Genomic DNA, 20,137 nt, shown 5'->3' on the forward strand with positions numbered 1-20,137 from the left:
TGGGGAAGGAGACACATCCACACATCAAAGTTCCACTTTCCAGAGTCATGGATATGGGCTATATTCAATCAAACATACAAACAACAAAAATCCAGCCAAAGCTCATTTAAAATCTACTTTGTGACATTTCAACAATAAGTCCCAACCTGAAAATAGCACTGTAGTATCACACTGATTGATGTTATTGCTCAACTAAACTGCTCTTCAGACGTTCATCTGTTGTTAATTGTTTGAACAAGGAAGTGTGGAGCACCGTGATCCCCTCAGGTGACAGTGGGCGTGGTCGAGATGTTATTGACCTCAGCATTGACCAACCTTTGCCCTCCTCTCTGATTGGCCGGCACTCTCACCAACCCCGAAGACTGACCTCCAATGTGTGCAGCCTCCCGCATTAGGGAACATGTAGTAGTGTTATTACAGAGGTGTTATAAAGGTTTGATACAGGCGAGGTCTAGGACACATTATTGAGAGCAGTGACCCTCGTGCCACACGTTACCATGGGCACCACGGTTCATACCTGAAGGGTTAGGGGATAGGGTCAGGGTCAGGGTCAGGGGTTAGGGTTAAGGGTTAGGGTTACCCTAATTCCTTCTCTCATCCACTCACTGTCCTCTCATCTTTCCCCTTCTCCTGGGGACTGCAGTGTACGACAGCTGTGACTGACCAGGCGCAAAAACCTCTCCAAGCTAAATCTTCACACCATAACCACCACAGAGCCGACGTCGTCACCATGTATATGATAGTGAAGAAGGAGAACTAACACGCATAACCTGTAATTCCAATCCAAGTTTACAATATTAAGCAGTTCGGCAGTTACACTGGCGATTCGGAGGAGTTGCATAAAAAGCATTCCTCTCTGTTTGAGTCAGGTTGTTGAGTAGGCTAAATTAGCTGCATTAGCTAAGTAAGGGGAAGGTAGAACGAAAAAATACAATGAAATATAGCGTGCTATCTCTCTCTCTCTTTCTGTACCGTCTCTCTAATTTTTTGAGAAATTAATTTCTTCAAAACTGTTCAACTTTTGTCTTTCTCTCTCTATGAGTCAACTCCAGTACTCACCACATTGTGTGCATTAGCAGTGCTAGCGGTTGTTATGCTTTTAGTACTAGATTCATTCTCTGATCCTTTGATTGGATGTGGGAATATGTTATTTCATACTGCAAGAGCTCTGACAGGTTGGAGAACGTCCTCTGGAAGTCATCATAATTACTGTGTAAGTCTATGGAAGGGAAGAACCACAAGCCTCCTAGAATTGTACTGAAGTCAATGTAGCCAGAGGAGTTTGGATCATTGCTGTGATCCGGCTACACCATGGTGCTCCCCTAGGGGGTGCTGTTGAGACTACTCCAGTGTGTTTTAATCAGGTATTTGGTGGCATGAATTTCTGAAATCACTGAGCTCTGAGGAGCGTCCACTGGTCCAGTTACAGTTAAACCAGAACAAGACTGGGCAACAAGATCATTTGCACGAAGACATGGAATGGCAAATTACACTACTTTACAAATCACAAAGTAGGTTACAATAATGTATCCTACACAGACAAATGCATTGTCCGTGACTGGCAAAGCAGGTCACAAAATTGCAAAACAAATCTTGCAACAAATGACAAAGCAAGTCCAAAATCATACAAGGCAAGTCGCAAATCACATTGCAAAGCATGTCGCAAATCATATTGCAATGCAAGTCGCAAATCACATTCTAAAGCAAGTCACAAATCATATTGCAATGCAAAGCAAATGACAAATCATATTTCAGAACTAAATGTATTGAGCAATGTAGGATGCATAGCATATTGGTTATTGTAAAGCTAATAGCAAAACATAATGCAACGAGAAGCATTGGATCACACCTAAAAAAGGATATGTGGCCATCCTTTATACGCAGCTCGCCACATACTACACATGGATATGTTGGTCTGGTTATTTAACACAAACGTTATTCAAAAATAAGTTAACAATAGGTTTTAGCCATCCTACCGTCCTAAGCATTCATTATGCGTTAGTTGTACTGTCGATGTCAGTTACTGATAGCAGTAATTGCTTCTTTTTATTTCTAAAGAGAAGTCCAAAACTAGGAACTTATTCTCTGTCTCTCTCTGGAGGCTCGGGGTTTTCCGCCGCCCGTCGGGCCGCGGCTCGGGGTGATGATGTCATCGCATCTGTCAGGACCGCACTCCAGCGAACCGTCGAGAGGCTCGCAGCTCATTCCAGAGACGACCAGAGCTAACCACGAAACAGCGGTGAGTGCTGCTATTCTGAAATGACATGAGAGCCAATGTTGGACGAATAAGAACTGCTTCTTTTCCACCATGCACTAGTTTGTTTTGCTAGTTAGTTAGCTATTTAGCTTGTCAACTAGCATTTTGCATAGCCGAATCACCCCAGGAGCTAGCTAGCTGCGTGCAATTAGCCACCAATTGTGGGCTACATTAATTGCACTACTCATGATATTGTAATGAGGAAACATTTGATAGTGTCCCTGGACAGTGTCCCTTTAAGTTTGACAATATCGACGCCAGGTCTACATTACTATACCAGAACCAAGTCATTGTAGCTTCAGGAGGCTAGCTAGCTAGCTTGCGCCAGACTCCGCAGAAGCAGGGCAGGGTCTGGTGAGCTCAGTTCACCATCTAAAGGTAATATTCGCTCATTCAACAATGAAATATTAAACTATAAGCTGCCCATCCTTTAATGACGTAATTCAGCGAATATTTTGTCACGCAATTTCACTCCGGTTTACGAGAAATGGGTGATTTTTAAAAGCAGCCGTTTCGCAGTCTGTCGACAGCAGAGATGTCGGCCATGAAGGACCCACCCGGCGGACACCACAGCCCGGAGGACGAGCCTCGAACACACGGCATCAGCTGCTAGTCGAAGCACATTTAGACGACAAAAGACCTCCTAACGTAGCATAATCAAACATTGATTCATCTTGACTAGTGCTGCTCTACCCGTCGGCTAATCCGGTTGTTCATTGATTAATGTTTAGCTATCCATCATCATAGCTTCATAGCCCAGGATTGGAATTCACCAAATTGAAGCCAAACTACAGAATTCTACACTGTGAATGTCTGCTCTGGTCTCCAGTTGCATTAGCACATAGGGTGGATGCAACAGCTGCTATCAATAGACTGAACAAAACAACAGTCCTCCACCCTCAGGCTTCGACCTACGCCCTGTGTACACCAGAGCGGTAAAACGGACGTCGTTGCGGCGGAAGTCATTCACTCCAATGGGGCGGTGTGCGCCTCTGCGTCAACGGTACCGCACTTGTCTCTGCGTCGCGTTGTGTGTCCGGTATGCTTTAGATTGTTTTCATCATTTGCGGAAACTTGTCGCAAGTTGCCTTGTGGCAACAGAACTGGAAGTTGTCAAACCACCGAAGAAGATAGAAATGTCTAGATTTCAGCGGTGGCTTCATGCGACATCCGTTTTTATGTCTGAATTCCGTCATTCCGTCCGTGTTTTTCCGCGAGAATGACGGGGCCCTCGATGAGTGACAACGACTACCTTGAAGACGGTGGCGGCTTCACCCCGGCACATTGCAAAATATTTGTTTCTCCAAAGATCGGGACATGATGTGCAAGGCCACCGACTCTCTGACCCCAGGGCGAGGCTGTGGAGGCGGATGCTCTGGCTAGCCAAACTGTTGACATGCCAAAAGCCGTCTGGTTCTCCAGGAGGAATCCAGGGAACAAGCACAAACCTTTTGTCCTCAAAGATTAGCATGCAAGGCCTGTGTTCAGCTGAATTAGGCCGTCAACGTCCTCCTCAGTGAGGGAGCAAGGACAGATCCGTCTCTGGCGTCGCAGGAGGCCTAGCCTTTCTCCTCGGTCCTCCTCCTAGTTGGAGTTCTGGGTTATGGCCGACACGGCTCTCTGCTAGCCTGGGTTAACTCTGTCCTGGTACGGTCCGGCAGACTAAACCACAACTAGTTTGCCTGCGACCAGCCGGTCAGAGGGCCGTCCAGAGCAGCCACGACGACATGAAACTGGCCTTTTACAACGTTGTGGTAAAATACAACAAGACAGTTCCGAATACTTAAGACAATTATCTTTTTTTGTTCGAGATAGTAGTGTTGTTTTTTTTTTTGCAAGTGAGAAAAACAACCTATTAGCTTGCGTTGCTAACAATTTTTACGTTCAAACTAACTCACTATTATATTTCACGGCCGTTGTCCGTACGGCACCGTGTAACCGACTCTTATGATTCCCGAGCCAACTCCACACAAACAAGGGTCAAACGCTAGAAACATGTTGCTATTTGGAGCTAAACTTGCTAAACTTGCTCCCTTCATCCCAGAAACAATGACATTGGGAACAAATTTGGATTTATTTTCGATATTCGGTTTTGAGCTACATTAGCACCTGGTCACGTTAGCCATGTCCCTGTACACGTCTCGAAATGTCAAAATACAATATCACTCAACAAACATAATATATAGTTATCAAAAAATAATAACTATATTCACTAGTCTTATAGACTAGTCTTCTCTGGGACTTAGATTACAGGTCGGCTTGCTTCCAGACGCCTGGTTTTCTGTTATTATTGTGTTATTATTTTTGTTGTCATGGTGATGATGCGGTCACGTATTTGATTTCAGTCATTTTTTCACACAATCGTCACTCAATTCTACTAGTCAGGTTTCTCTGATTGTTTTTGTTTTTTTAATTGAAAATAACTCATTGACGTTAAACCCTGACTGACTGTGGTGCTCAATGTTGTGTCCTGTAGCCAACCAGCACAGGCACCGTCCACCATGTCCACGTTTATTAAACCAAAGTTGAAGGTAACGTGTGTGTGGTTGTTTGTGCCTGGTGTGTGTGTGCGTTAGGGATGGGCATCTGAGTGGTTCTGACTGTTAGAGTACTCGCATGAGCCTTTTTCGATTAGGCCTAAAAAACGTCAGCTTTAGCACCTCGGTTTACATTTACGACATTTAGCAGACGCCTTTATCCAAAACGACTTACAACAAATCCGTTTGTTTAAGTAAGTGAATGATCTATCCAACAGTCATCATAAGATAAAGTAATCAATGCTCACACCAGGGGCCGTAGGCAGTCACAATGCTAGAAGAAGATGATTTTTGACATGACTACAGCCAGCGCTGTAGTCATGTGTGTATCGAACGGACAGACAGAGCTGAGATGAGAGGAAATATGACCTAGTTTCAGCAATCAGCTGAATATGGGAGTTAATTAGTCTATCAAAACATGTTTCCAAATAACTAATGTGCCTCATTTGTAGCCTAATAGAAGCTACTTAAGCTGCTAACCCAATCAGAACTAACAGTTAGACTCAATAGAGTCTGTTCTGACAGTTAGACTCAATAGAGTCTGTTCTGACAGTTAGACTCAATAGAGTCTGTTCTGACAGTTAGACTCAATAGAGTCTGTTCTGACAGTTAGACTCAATAGAGTCTGTTCTGACTAGGGTTAGGGTTAGGGTTAGGGTTAGGGTTAGAACACACTAACAGTTAGACTCAATAGAGTCTGTTCTGACTAGGGTTAGGGTTAGGGTTAGGGTTAGGGTTAGAACACACTAACAGTTAGACTCAATAGAGTCTGTTCTGACTAGGGTTAGGGTTAGGGTTAGGGTTAGGGTTAGAACACACTAACAGTTAGACTCACAATAGAGTCTGTTCTGACTAGTCAGAAGCCCAGTCAGCTTTAGGGTTAGGGTTAGGGTTAGGGTTAGTTGAACACACACTAACAGTTAGACTCACAATAGAGTCTGTTCTGACTAGTCAGAAGCCCAATCAGCTTTAGCATGAGGCCTTCTGTCAGGAGACAGGTGTGGGAGCAGAAGAACTGCCAGGTTTCCCATCAGATCGCTCAGTACGGCGCGAAGTGACATGGCAGTTATCACGTCTTTGAATGAATACAAACTGGTATGCCGACTGCATTTAGTGACAACACTGTAACTCGCTTCCCTTCATTCGAGTACTCATGCCCATTCCTCGTATGCTTTTCTGTGTGCTTTTCTTCTGAAGAGTGGTGCGTATTGGGGTGTTCATGGAATGCACGGAAGGTTCTGGTATTTTAAGAGCAGGACAAGGTAATGTTGTTTTGCTGAATAGAGGTTGAGGAGGAGGGGGAGGGAGGGAGGGAGGGAGGGAGAAAGGAACAAAGTGAGATACGCATGGGCTGGGCTGAATCTTGGCTTGCTCCCCAAGCGGCCGAGCCACTGCAGGGGTGATGCGTCTGTCTGTGCTGCGCAGACCAAGTGAGAGGCATTTCACATTCTTCCATTATCAGTTGAGTCTTTTCCTGGAGGCTCGCCGGGACTGACTGCTCCTGGCTGCATCCTCTTACACAGGTACAGATGGAACCAGAGCCTGAATAAGGAGCCCAGAATGTCCTGACTCACTGGTGTAGGGTATGGTGTTATAGGGGGTATGGTGTTATAGGGGGTATGGTGTTATAGGGGGTATGGTGTTATAGGGTATGGTGTTATAGGGGGTATGGTGTTATAGGGTATGGTGTTGGTTCATGTTCGGTTTATATAGGTCTACTTTCTCCTAGGCTGTTACAACCTAATTTAGAAGTTGTTATTTTATGCTTTAATTTAATGTAATTAGAGATCTAACTGAATTCGGTCTTGAACTTATTGCATGCGTTGTGTGTGTGTGCATGCGTTGTGTGTGTGTATGCGTGTGTGAAAACAAATGACTATGGTTATTTGTTTTGACTTGGCTGAGTCTTGTCTAATCTTACGGGTCATTTTATAGTTTATCTTAATCCCTTGGTAATTGAGTCACTGAATTCAGGCCTGCTTATTGTTTGTGTGTGTGTGTGGGTTGCATGAAACTGAATTGTTTGTTGTTGATTGAACTGAGTTGGATTAAATCAAGTTATTTATTTATCTCTAACAAATTAAAGGACTATTTCGGGAAAAACGTTCAGAGGTCAACAGAGCCTCTCAGATTTCCAATGCGTCATGGACCCCGGCTTTCAGCAGTTGATTTAATCCCATACATCATCGTTTTTGTGACGTTTCTGTGTGTCGTACATTTCATTTGAATATTGGTATACAAATTTCAGTACTTTCTTTAGCTGTTCTCAGGTTAATTGTTTCTGGCAATGATCGCAAAAGGATTTCTATTCACTCAGAAGGAAGGGAAGTTAAGCATCCTTGACCCCTTATCCCCTTATCCCCTTATCGATTTCCTCGCTAGGCCTCTTCTCACCGGGGACGTCGGCCCACCTCCCATTTCCTGTAAATTCCTCTGGCCTGCATCCTCCCAGCATGGCGTCATCATGACCAGATGTGTTACCGTGGTAACTGTGAGGCGGTTGTTTGCGTAACTAACGCTGTCTCTCTGGCCTGATGGTATTTGGAACGAGGCTTGGTCCCCGGAATAAGTTGGGCCTAATGTTTAATCCCTCCATAACCTCTGTAACTTCATCTCATAGTAGGGCATTAGCATGCTACAAGTAGGACATTCAGAATCAGCAGGGCTTTAGCATTTGTATTGGTAAGCAGAATTTCTTTTTTTTTTTTAAATGTTCAATGAATAATACAGGTTCTAATGGAGAAGGGTGGCCAGTAATTCTAATGGAGCAAATCGATAGCCTTCCTGCTCTCTCCTCCTCTCCTCCTTCCCTCCCTCTCCTCCTCTCCTCCTTCCCTCCCTCCCTCTCCTCCTCTCCTCCTTCCCTCCCTCCCTCTCCTCCTCTCCTCCTTCCCTCCCCCACACATCCGCCCACTTGTGTTGCGTTCTCTCTCAGCAGAGCTGGTTCTCTCGGCATACTTCTGCAGCGATGGCCGCCTGAGAGGCCTCTATAAATATCCCTGCCCTCTTCAGATGGAATCTGTGGCATTTATGAAAAACTCGATTAAAGGGATTCGGAACGGACAGAACACCAGAGACCTGATTGTCAGTCGACCTCCATCGGAATATGAGGCGTCTCTATCCTACTCAGACCTCGATCTGAATAGAACTGAGGCGTTAATGTCGCTCTCCAATGTCAGTGTTTCACACATACAACTCAGCATCTTTAGTTCTGTAGTTAAGACTTCCCATAATGTGGTCTACTGGTCGACATTTTGTCGTCTTCACAAAACACAACAGGATGCAGGACCATCTCAATTCACAGCGTCCCTCCTGACAACACCCACTCAATTGTATAATAATAAAATTAAAATAAAAAAACAGGCCAGCATTTGTTTGACATTTCTGGTTGCACCATGTCTGTGAAACCAGGTGGTTAGACATTGACCAGCCAGGGCTGTTGGAATGTGAGCCATCAAGAGTCACTCCTCAGCATTAACCCACCAACTGCCAAAGAGTTCCAGAACACTCTCCACCTAGAGTTCCAAGTGTTCTGTGGTGTTTACCTAGCAACAACACTCTAATTGGCTACAAAATGAAGCGTCATAATGTATGTAGGTGTAGGTGAATAAAGTCACCCTTGGTGGACTCTGTTGACAGGTTGGGCGACTTTATTCACCCTCGGCACTGAATGAGTTAAACCAGAGTGAGCCTGCTGGTGAGAGAAGGATCCAGCTCTGCTTCTTTAGTATCACTTTGTGTGGGAGAGAGAGAGAGAGAGGGTGGAAGCGCGTGGGAGGGAGGGAAGGAAGAAGTGCCTGTAAGAAGGAGGGTGAAATTGAGGGAGAGGGAGTTGGTGTTATCTATAACCTGCACTGAAAGTCAAACGCGCTATCTGCCATTGCAGATGCACTGTACTTGGGTCCTCACGCAAGTCGACGATAGAACTTCCTGGTTTGTTGTGACCTGTGAACTCCCCAATCCATTCCGCATTCGTTCATCTCAGTTAATAAATGCTGTTCTCGTTGCCAGTTACCTCACCTGCCTGCTTATCTCGGCGCGGCGCGGTCTGCTGACTGCAGAATCACACGTTGGGGTGATGGCATCTCATGCGGCTGTAAAATTTGCTGCGTCACGTTTTCTTCCTCAATGACACAGACTTGTGTGTCTCGTCTCAGAGTGAGACACTCTACTGAAACGAGCCTTTCCCTCAGCAAGACATTAGAGCCTGTGTGCTTGTCCTCCGAGACAGATATTAGGCCAACATGGGGTCATGGTTTGCCAAATCCCAGGATGATTCCGGCTAAGCCCCAAGTGAAATGGGAGTGGTGTTAGGGGATGGATCTGGGAGGGGGAGGGAGAGCTATACGCTCGCTGGATGCTTTTTTCAGAAATAGGACAGTTTAGAGGTTAGTAATCGGCTTATGACGAGCTCTAACACTCGTGTTATGTTTCATGATGTAATTTCTGAACAAAAAATGTATCTCCAGATTAAATTAGGATGTGTTAGGTTGGCGATAAAGACATTGATGGGTGTTTTTATTGTGTGTTGGGTTAGGGTTTGGCGGTGTTTGTGTTGATGTTTGTGCTGAGTGTTCAGCCTGTTGGTTGCACATGCGAGACAGCAGCGCCTGATAGGCCAGTCTGTCTCTCCTGGATCTGCTGAATTGGATGCCATTGCTGTGCTGACTCCACTGATCCTACTGTGATAGATGCACCATCTCACTCTCTTTCCATCCACCCGTCCCTCTGTCCATCTTTCGTTCTCTTTCTTTCTCCCTGAATGGGAGCGGTGCTGGCCCAGGACTAACAATAGTTTATTTTTTCATACGCTCCAGCAGTCCCCCCCCTTGGGGCATTGACTGGACCCCGCTCTCTACCGCTCTCTCCTCATGGGCTGATTGACCTCTGGTTGACTGGACTGATCAATAGATTTCAGACTACAGGAATTTAGTGTATATGATGTTGGTTAGTAACGGTTGTGGACAATTCAGGGAGGAAGATTTGCCAGAAAATGGACAGCACTTCTAATTTTTGAATGTAACAGTTTAACACAAGTGTACAGAGTAGCCATTATCATATTGTAAGGCTAGTCTTAGTGCCATGCCTCCTGCTGTCTCTCTGGCCTGATGGTAAAGAACGAGGCTTTGTCCCCTGAATAATTATTATGGTTATTTCTGACTCCTTCTAGGCTACTTTATTAATTAATTCCTGACTGATGTGGTGTGTTTCTGGAGCCTTCATACTGTTCAAGTGTTTTTATAATTCTGTGAGTTGTCCAGCTTGGTGTTTAAAGCTCTGCAGCTCATAGCCTACAGTTCTGTTATCATCTTGAAAGGCCCTTCAACCCCCCCCCCCCTTTTCACAGTTGGCTAATAAAGAAACTTGTGTCGCGTATTCCTCCCCCTCCCCGGCCCTCTGGCGATCCTAAATAGCCCCACATCTGTAGCCCACATTCCCAGCAGTCCAGACATGTTGTAGGATGGGTGTGAGAGAGGAGCATTCTGGGTATGCCAGTCAGTGAGGTGAGAGAGGCCGGGGGGCACAGAGAGACGCTGGCCCTTTCTCGTGTCCTCTCCTGCGTCCTCCACCCGCTTCCTTTCTTCTCGAAAAAACCATTGGAGGAGAATGTGTAAGGGGAGGAGCCCAGATCTACTGTCCCAATGCATTTTTGAGTAGCGGGGAGAGGACAGGGGAGAGGACAGGGGAGAGGACAGGGGAGAGGACAGGGCGAGGAGTCGAGTTTCTAACAATTGAGAAAAGGCCACTGACTCTGGTTACCTCACCCTACTCCTCCCTTTCCCTGCTGGCCACCACATGCCCCCACCCCCCACCCCCCCTCCGCGTTTTATTTGTGGTGGGCTGACGGCAGCAATAGCATTGTGCTGTTGGGCCTAGCGACTGTTTGTTCAGAGCTGTGTGGAATTTCCGCCAGGACCCCAGCATTCACATGTTCCCAGCTGCTGCAGCCCCCATGACGAGTCAGCTGGAGAGTGTCTGTGTTTTTTTCTCTTTTGATAGTCGATGGTCTTCTGTTCTCTGTTCTCTCTCTGTCTGTCTGACTTCTTGAGGTTCTTTGAAGGGTGACTGAGTAGAGACTACTGTGTTAAAATGCCCTTAGAGAGTGGAGGAGGTGGAGCTGTAGGATAACTAGGCTACAGTAACTAGGCTACACTGAATTTTGGAACTCATCCACAGTGGCTCTGAGAGCTCTTTTTGTTTCAGGCCTCAAAGCTGTCAAATTCAGAGAAATGGGAAAACGGCCAAGACGAAATACCAAAATGCGATGCTAAGTAGCCATAGCAGTGTGTGACTGAGAATGACCATTCAGTTCCTCCTATACAAAGAGATGGGCAAACTATAGCGGCCATCTTGGAAACATGCATGCATCTGCCAAGATGGCTGACCAGAGTTGCTCGTCCTTTGTGTTTGGACTCACGATAAGTAGGGGGGAAAAAAGGGAAAGATTTGAAAATGTGATCTACGAGGCCTTCACGGTGGGCGTAACAAAGATAGACTGCCAGGTCTTTTTTTTAAATATGTTTTTAGGGCATTTCTGCTTTTTTGGGATAGAGATAGTCGAGATTGACAGGAAAGATGGGTGAGAGGAGGGATGACATGCAGGATATGTTGATGGCCGGAATCGAACCAGGGACCTTGCGATGATATGGTATGCGCCTTAGTGTGCTACGCCACTGAGCGCCCCAGACTACCAGGTCTTTATCTCATTGTTTCTCTCTCTCCGTTCCAGAGAATGGATACCAGTGGGGTGAAAGTGCTCGAGTCGGCTGACGACATCCAGGAGCGTCGTCAGCAGGTGCTGGACCGCTACCGGCGCTTCAAGGAGTTGTCAGGCGTGCGGCGGCAGAAGCTGGAGGACTCCTACCGCTTCCAGTTCTTCCGCCGAGATGCCGACGAGCTGGAGAAGTGGATCCAGGAGAAGCTGCAGATTGCCTCTGATGAGAACTACAAGGACCCCACCAATCTGCAGGTCCGTCCGGCAGGCTTCCTGCCACTGGGGGCAGCACCCCCCTTAGATTTTAGGGTTCTTGTTTCTAATGCTCCAGTCTGCCGTTTTTTTTTTTTGTGAATACATTTTTAAATGTATTCACAAACATATTTCACATTCAATTAGTGAAAAACAAAGTCAGTATTAGGGTCTTTGAATTGCCTTGGGTTTTGGTTAAATATGCTGACAAATCCTAACCTTTCTCACATAGTCCATACTGGGGTTGTAAGATAACAATGAAGGAGAATAGTAAAACCCTTTTATGATATTTGAGCCACTCCTTTGGCTGAATTGGCTGCCTTATATAGTCATTTCGCCATTTTGCCGAGCTGCATGGCCATTAAACATGTCGAATTGTATGTAGTAAACCTTTAACTCATTTAGTGCTGAGGGTGAATAAAGTCGCCCAAATTGTCAACATTCTAGAATGCCAACAGTGACTTAATTCACCAAAAATGCATAAATGATGATACTTCATTTTGTAGCCAATCAGAGTGTTGTTGCTAGGTAAACACCACATAGAACACTTGGCCCTCTAGGTGGTAAGGGTTCAGGAATGCTTTGGCAGTTGGTCAGTTAAATGCCTTGACCGTTGGCTAGGTGTACCCCTATGCCTGCTGTTGACCCCCATGCCAACCTGCCACCTCCTCCTCTCCGCAGGGCAAGCTCCAGAAACACCAGGCCTTTGAGGCGGAGGTGCAGGCCAATGCTGGCGCCATCATCAAGCTGGATGAGACTGGCAACCTCATGATCTCCGAGGGCCACTTCGCCTCCGAGACCATCCGCGTAAGACACACACACACACACACACACACAAAAACACCATACCGCAGTACTACGAGTGTGCCGATCTGGCAATCCTCAGCAGGGCACATGCTTGCAACTATCATGTAACAGTTTCTCTTGAGTAATTCGAGTCAGTCTGAAGTCTGGCCCAGAAGGGAAATCATTTAAAGGTCCAGAATGTAGTTTTGTGCTTTGCTGCTCTCTGTGGCCACACTGCAAAATTGAAAACGTGATAATGGGATTATAGACATTTCTCCCTTCTCTTCTTCCTACCGATTTATCGTTTAGACATTTTTAAAGCTAAAATGTTACGTCCTGCTTCTTCAAGTGAATTGGGACATTGTCCCTGTATTTAAAAACACTGCACAAAAAACAAACTAAGTTTGAGAGTAGGACCACTGTCCACCGTCTGAACACCTTCATGTCTGGTCCAGTCCTACACGCCCTACCGGAGCGCGCAGAGACCCATAGTAAAGAGCGTCAACATGGCTGAGTATATTCAAGTAGGTCCTGTGGTGCCGTGGACCTCCTGGATCTTCTCTCTCTCTGGATTTCTGCTCCAATCCTTCCACTTCCTGTTGTGTTTGCAGTGCTTTAAGGAGAGCGCCTCCTCCAGTGTGCATGCAGAGTGTTCCTACGAGCAACATTTCTTCATTGTGAACTTCTTAGATTAAAGTCGGGCTGAAATCACCAATTGCCGCCTCGGTCATTTCAGGCCGACTTTAGAACTAAAAGCAAATCTACATTAAGAGTTGTCTTCCAAAGTACTGGAATAGCTTCTTTTTACCCTATCAGTGAGATGAAACAAATATCCGACACATTCCTTTGTTCTGAAGCTGAAATGAAACGGGTGTGACTGGAGGCTTCCTTCCCTCCTACCACCTTTCCTTAAATCCCTCCATCCCTCCATCCCTCCTTCCCTCCTCCCTCTCTCCGTCCCTACAGACCCGTCTGGAGGAGCTGCATCGTCTGTGGGACCTGCTGCTGCAGAAGACGAAGGAGAAGGGCGTCCGTCTGCTGCAGGCCCAGAAGCTGGTGCAGTACCTGCGCGAGTGTGAGGATGCCCTGGACTGGATCAGTGACAAGGTCAGCCACACACACACACACACACACACACACAGACATACACACACAGAGACACACACACACACAGACATACACACACACAGACATACACAGAGACACACACACAAGAAGCGGTAACAGCTATTAATGAGAGCAGAGATTGTAGATACCAGAGATATGCCACTCTCTTGATTTACTAGTGGTTTTGCGAAGAAGATGTCTTTCTTGCTCTGTTTCCCTGGCAACGTGTGTGTGTGTGACTCGAGAGGGAGGCTAGGAAGGCTTGGACAGAGCCAAATAAAGTGTATTTTTAAGCTGTTACAACAACTTTTAACAATCTGATGACCACACAAAATGTTTCTACACGCTTCAGTGATCTAAAAAAACTGAAACGAAAAGTTGCTAATCCAACTTTTTCGGTGTAAATTGAGTTTTTGTCCTGCCCTCCCCAAGACACACTGTCTTAAATACAGTGTTTGGTCTCTTATTGGAAAATAAGGGTTAGGGATGTCACCAATATGGCGGCAGGGTGAACCGGCTTCCTCTTAAGAGGCTTTGATGAGAGTAAGAAATGTTAGTGATGGGAGTAAAGTAGACCCTCCAGAGCCGAGAGAGTGTACAGTAACAGTCTGACGTGATAGCATGAACACCATAGCCTGATAACCCTTCATAGCACAGCCTCAGAGTAACCAGGTCACACATCCGTTTCTAGGAGGCCATCGCCACCTCCGAGGAGCTGGGCCAGGACCTGGAGCACGTGGAGGTGCTGCAGAAGAAGTTTGAGGAGTTCCAGACGGACCTGGCGGCCCACGAGGAGCGGGTGAACGAGGTGAACCAGCTGGCGGCCCGGCTCACCCAGGAGGCCCACCCCGAGGCGGAGCTCATCGTCAGGAAGCAGGACGAGGTGAACGCCGCCTGGCAGAGGCTGAAGGGGCTGGCCCAGCAGAGGCAGGGCAAGCTGTTCGGGGCGGCCGAGGTGCAGCGCTTCAACAGGTACGCTTTGGGTCGGGGTTGGGTGGAGGCGCCTATGTGCTGGTTAGGTATTAACACTGGAAAGTAGAGTTTCTGGAGTTAACTATAGAGCTTGAGTCCTCAGTTAGAGATATGGGCAGAGTGAATACAAAAGGAACAGGACCCGCTTGTCCTTTTTTCACTTCTAGGTTCACTTTATTGACTAACACAATTAGATGTAAAAAAACAACAAAACAACAAAGTAATTGATTTGGTATTATTGGTAGCAGTAAGAATCAAGATATTTTAGTGTGTGTGTGTGTGTTCTGAGTGTTCAAACATGTGTTCTGGGTCTGCAGGGATGTGGATGAGACCATCAGCTGGATCAAGGAGAAGGAGCAGCTGATGGCTTCTGATGACTTTGGGCGTGACCTGGCCAGCGTTCAGGCCCTGCTGCGCAAGCACGAGGGCCTGGAGAGAGACCTGGCTGCCCTGGAGGACAAGGTATGCACACACACACACACACACACACACACACACACACACACACACACACACACACACACACAGACAGAAATATACAGTGCCCTGTGTAAGTAATGGGACAGTGAAGCAACTCCTGGTCCAGGCACTTGTCATCTCCCGCCTAGACTACTGGCCGTCAGACCTCTGAGCTCATCCAGAATGCTGCAGCTGGTCTTCAATCTCCCAAATTCTCCCATGTGGTAATGGTATGATTTAAAATCCAAGCTTTTGGAGTGTAGAGTCTAAAGTAGAAAAACATGCTTCACTGTCCCATTACTTACACAGGGCACTGCATCTCCAGTCACATGTGCAGTACATTGAACCTACTTCAACACACAAACAGATCATTCTTTCATACGAACACAGACACTGCAAAGCCTGTCTTCCCAGTGCTGACCTCCCCACCTCTTCCTCACACTCCCCCCCACCCCTCCCTCTTCCTCTCCCCCCCCCCAGGTGAACACGCTGGGGGGCGAGGCGGAGCGTCTGCAGCAGACCCACCCCCAGAACGCCTCCCAGATCCACCTGAAGAGGGACGAGCTCATCACCAACTGGGAGCAGATCCGCACTTTAGCTGCCGAGCGCCACGCCCACCTCAACGACTCCTACAGGTGGGACTCCACCTGGACCCCACCTGGACTCTGTCAGAGCCAAGACACTGTAGCTTCACTGTGTCGTAACTAACATGACTGGGTCATTACTGCATCGTCATAGCTTGGGAAGATCAGTAATAATTGTCACCGCACCTCATTTATCATTGAGTTCTTAAAGAAAAATGTCACTCATGACTCAACAGCAAGTTATCTACAAATGAATTGATTACGCCATGTGTTGTAGTGTGTAATGTAGTGATCACACAATGAAAATGCAATGAATACAGTTTGTTCAAACGAATGCATTTTCTGTTATTTAGGCCCAGCTTAGTGGCGTGCATGACTTTAGCTCTCTCTCTGTGGCCCCCTGCAGGCTGCAGCGCTTCACTGCAGACTTCCGTGACCTGACCAGCTGGGTGACAGAGATGAAGGCCCTGATCAACGCTGACGAGCTAGCCAATGACGTGGCAGGGGCGGAGGCCCTGCTGGACCGCCACCAGGAACACAAGGTAGCAACAGGAACAAGACCCAAAGAGATTAAATTATTTAAAATGTACCACCACTTGGAAATGGCATCATTTTTTCATTGGTTTCCCTCAGAATGCCTTTCTGTTTCCTGTTGTGACATAATTTGTCCAAACTGTGGTCTGTAGGGAGAGATCGACGCTCACGAGGACAGCTTCAAAGCCACAGATGAGGCTGGCCAGGCTCTGCTGGACACTGGGCACTATGCATCAGAGGAGGTCAAGGAGAAGGTAGGCTCCCTCTACTCTGTTGTCTTCCTGTTGGTTTGTGATCGTAGAGGATGCAAACCAAGAGACGGGACAATGGTCAAGCTGCCGAGTTTACGATTACTATGTGTGTATTCAGTGTTTCTGTTTGTGTCTGTTAGGATGTGTTTTAAGGTTTTACAAGGTTTAACATGGACTGTGTGTGTGTGTGTAGTTGGGCGTCCTGTCTGAGGAGAAGGAGTCCCTGCTGGAGCTGTGGGAGGTGCGGAGGCAGCAGTATGAGCAGTGCATGGACCTGCAGCTGTTCTACAGGGACACGGAGCAGGTGGACAACTGGATGAGCAAGCAGGAGGTACTTCATCCGCACACACAAAAAGAAATAGAATCCTATGGTCTGGATCGACCAAATGGGGATAACTGTGTGTGTGTGTGTATATGCAGGCATTCCTGCTGAACGAGGATCTTGGTGACTCCCTGGACAGTGTGGAAGCTCTGCTGAAGAAACACCAGGACTTTGAGAAGTCCCTCAGCGCTCAGGAAGAGAAGATCACGGTGAGTAACATGCTCTCTCTGAGTAGGGTCATCATACCATCCCCAAATCCTGACACCAATCATTGCAAGTGAAAAAACTGAAATGAATCAGAAGTCAGAATTAATGTCCCACTTCTTCCTGCTCTATATTATATTGATGCATATTGTTTTTACATTTTCTTTTCTATTAATGTCCCCTGGAATCTGTCTGATAGAGATTTGGTCCACTGACCCTTCTCTCCCTTTAGGCCCTGGATGAATTCGCCACAAAGCTGATCCAGAACAACCACTATGCCAAGGAGGATGTGGCCACGCGCAGAGACGCTGTGAGTGTGAAGGGGACATAATGAGTACATCCAGAATAAGAGTGTATTCATCTGGAATACTCCTGCTGTTTGTACTCTCAGGGTCATATTTTATTTAGTAAGTTCCAGGGCGGACCCCGTGGAGTCACCTCCACAGATCACCAGTCGTTAGATACGCAGTTGTCATGAGTCATCTTGGTCGAACAGTCGCAAGCAATAGAAAGAGATTGGAAAAAGCTGCTGCCTGTCTGTCCAGAACTGTCCCTTCCAGAGGTGGCACAGCTATCCACAGAGTGTACATGTTTGTGCACGAACAGTCACATTGATAAACCTTTAAGCCTGACATGCATACAAAAACTAGAACTGACAACTTGGAGTGGACTCCAAATGTCTTTAGTCAGGTACAGCCCAGTAAGTCCAGGTCAAGTTAAAATCTAGTTATATGAGGTGTTGTAACCATAACCCTAATGTGTCTGTCCTGTCCTTGTGTTGCAAAATCGGCTCCTGGTAGTTTCTCATCTCGTCTGTTTCTCCTGCAGCTGCTGAGCCGTCGGAATGCCCTGCATGAGCGTGCCCAGTCCCGCCGCGCGGCTCTGGAGGATTCCTTCCACCTGCAGCAGTTTTTCCGTGACTCGGACGAGCTGAAGAGCTGGATTAACGAAAAGATGAAGACAGCCACTGATGAGGCCTACAAGGTACGGTCATAAATAGTTTTTTATTTGTATTTATTTTTTAAAATATTTTTCCAATGCCAAAGACAACACAAAAATGTCAGAATTGTCAGAAAAATGTCAGACGACCAATGTCTGTTGTGGAATACTAGGAATAGTCTTCTGGAGGCTGTTAGGGGTTAGGAGTAACATAGGGGTGTTAGGGCTTGTTTCTGGACAGGGTGATGTCCTGTTTGGTACTCATCCCTCCACCCTGATCCTCGCCCTCCCTTAGGACCCCTCCAACCTGCAGGGGAAAGTCCAGAAGCACCAGGCCTTCGAGGCGGAGCTGTCAGCCAACCAGAGCCGCATCGACGCCCTGCAGAAGTCAGGCCAAGAGCTGCTGGACGGGAAGCACTACGCCTCAGACGAGGTGGCCGCCCGCATGGAGGAGGTCAGCTCCCAGTGGAAGAAGCTGTTGGAGGCCACTGAGCTCAAAGGTGAGACCAGAGACGGCATAGATAAATGTGTACGTGGCGTTAACTGCCACTTTGTTGTTCCATTGAGCCATTCGATTGACCGAAGGGACTGAAAATATGAAGCGAATAACAGTTAAAGGGAAGGTTCATATTTTGGTACTTACGTTTGTTTTTTGATATTTGTTATTTAGTTATGTCCAGCAGCCGTGATCGCTCTACTTAATTCTATTAAGCTCCAAAACATCGTTTTAGAAATGCCAAAGCTACTTGTGTAAGAACAATATGTCCTCTGAGGGCTGTAAGTGGGCATATTACCAAATAATTATTGCAAAGTGATGTTTAAATCAAAAAAGATCTTATTTCTCTTCATGAGTACTGTGTCCCTCCTCTCCCCAGGGATCAAGCTGCGTGAGGCCAACCAGCAGCAGCAGTTCAACCGCAACGTGGAGGACATCGAGCTGTGGCTGTACGAGGTGGAGGGCCACCTGGCCTCCGACGACTACGGCAAAGACCTGACCAGCGTGCAGAACCTGCAGAAGAAGCACGCGCTGCTGGAAGCCGATGTGGCCGCCCACCAGGTAACTGGCAGCCTACCTGACTCATGGTTCTCCTTCAGGCGACTCTGCCCCAGGCCAGCCTATAAAGGCTACCGCAAGGCGCACCCATTTCCTTCTTTTCACTTTTCACTTACTTTTTGCAAGCAGTGTTCTGATGGAACCGAGCTACCTAGCTTAACTGTTCCACTCGTCTTTTCATCCCCCATCCTTCTCTCTCCAGGACCGTATCGACGGCATCACCATCCAGGCGCGGCAGTTCCAGGAGGCCGGCCACTTCGACGCCGACAACATCCGTAAGAAGCAGGAGGCGCTGGTGACACGCTACGAGGCGCTGCGGGACCCCATGGGCGCTCGCAAGCAGAAGCTGTCCGACTCGCTGCGCCTGCAGCAGCTGTTCAGGGACGTGGAGGACGAGGAGACCTGGATCCGCGAGAAGGAGCCCATCGCTGCTTCCACCAACCGAGGTGTGTATTGGGGTGTGCGGGTGTTGGGTGTTCCGTAATTTGTACTGCTATGTTAATCAATGTTAGTTTCAATTAATTATATATACCCATTGACTCTTGAAGAATTTACCAAATAAATTCCTCAGGAGCTTAGCTCAACTGTCCTTACCCCCATCGTTAAATATGCATTTCATTGTGATTTTTTGCAATTATAGTTTCTCACTAACAGTAAACAATACAAAAGGACAACCAGTTAAGACAGAGATATCAAAGCAAACAGACAAATCATTCATGTTGAGTTGTATAATTAAACAGTTACAGATAATATATATAATATATTATATAGAATATAAAATTAAATAAAATCATCAATAAAAATATAAAATTCTTCGTCCCTCAGGCAAAGACCTGATTGGGGTCCAGAACCTTCTGAAGAAGCACCAGGCCCTGCAGGCTGAGATCTCTGGCCATGAACCCCGCATCAAGGCTGTGTCTCAGAAGGGCGACGCCATGGTGGAGGAAGGTGAGCACGGCCCGTACTCTCTCTCAATCTAACTCTGTCCTTGTCCTCCTCTCTCTCTCTCTCTCCCCATGCCACCTCTCTGCTCCATGTTTCTATAAATTCAGTCTAGTTTCTGTGTTAGACATCAATGTATATATATCAATGTATGTATGTCTTCATGGATTTACATTCTGTTTCAAATATATTCTGTTCAGTGTTCAAACACACAACACACTG

General features: G+C 46.8%; 1 protein-coding gene across 3 annotated transcripts in view; it reads left to right on the forward strand.

Moving 5' to 3' along the window:
• The first annotated feature begins 2,188 nt into the window (after nt 1-2,188).
• Nucleotides 2,189-20,137, forward strand: part of sptan1 (spectrin alpha, non-erythrocytic 1) — a 40,126-nt gene continuing 22,177 nt past the window's right edge. For all 3 annotated transcript variants that reach the window (XM_083670264.1, XM_083670265.1, XM_083670266.1), the window contains exons 1-17: nt 2,189-2,239; nt 11,525-11,764; nt 12,443-12,568; nt 13,514-13,654; nt 14,346-14,626; nt 14,944-15,088; nt 15,566-15,720; nt 16,076-16,211; nt 16,356-16,457; nt 16,648-16,785; nt 16,875-16,985; nt 17,213-17,290; nt 17,809-17,964; nt 18,215-18,419; nt 18,795-18,976; nt 19,176-19,419; nt 19,799-19,921. In XM_083670264.1, coding sequence (XP_083526390.1) covers nt 11,528-11,764; nt 12,443-12,568; nt 13,514-13,654; nt 14,346-14,626; nt 14,944-15,088; nt 15,566-15,720; nt 16,076-16,211; nt 16,356-16,457; nt 16,648-16,785; nt 16,875-16,985; nt 17,213-17,290; nt 17,809-17,964; nt 18,215-18,419; nt 18,795-18,976; nt 19,176-19,419; nt 19,799-19,921 — 2,560 coding nt within the window. In that variant the 5' untranslated portion in view covers nt 2,189-2,239; nt 11,525-11,527. The remainder of the gene's footprint in view (nt 2,240-11,524; nt 11,765-12,442; nt 12,569-13,513; nt 13,655-14,345; nt 14,627-14,943; nt 15,089-15,565; nt 15,721-16,075; nt 16,212-16,355; nt 16,458-16,647; nt 16,786-16,874; nt 16,986-17,212; nt 17,291-17,808; nt 17,965-18,214; nt 18,420-18,794; nt 18,977-19,175; nt 19,420-19,798; nt 19,922-20,137) is intronic.

This window comes from Argentina silus (assembly GCF_951799395.1).
Source record: "Argentina silus genome assembly, chromosome: 5".
Taxonomy (NCBI): domain Eukaryota; kingdom Metazoa; phylum Chordata; class Actinopteri; order Argentiniformes; family Argentinidae; genus Argentina; species Argentina silus.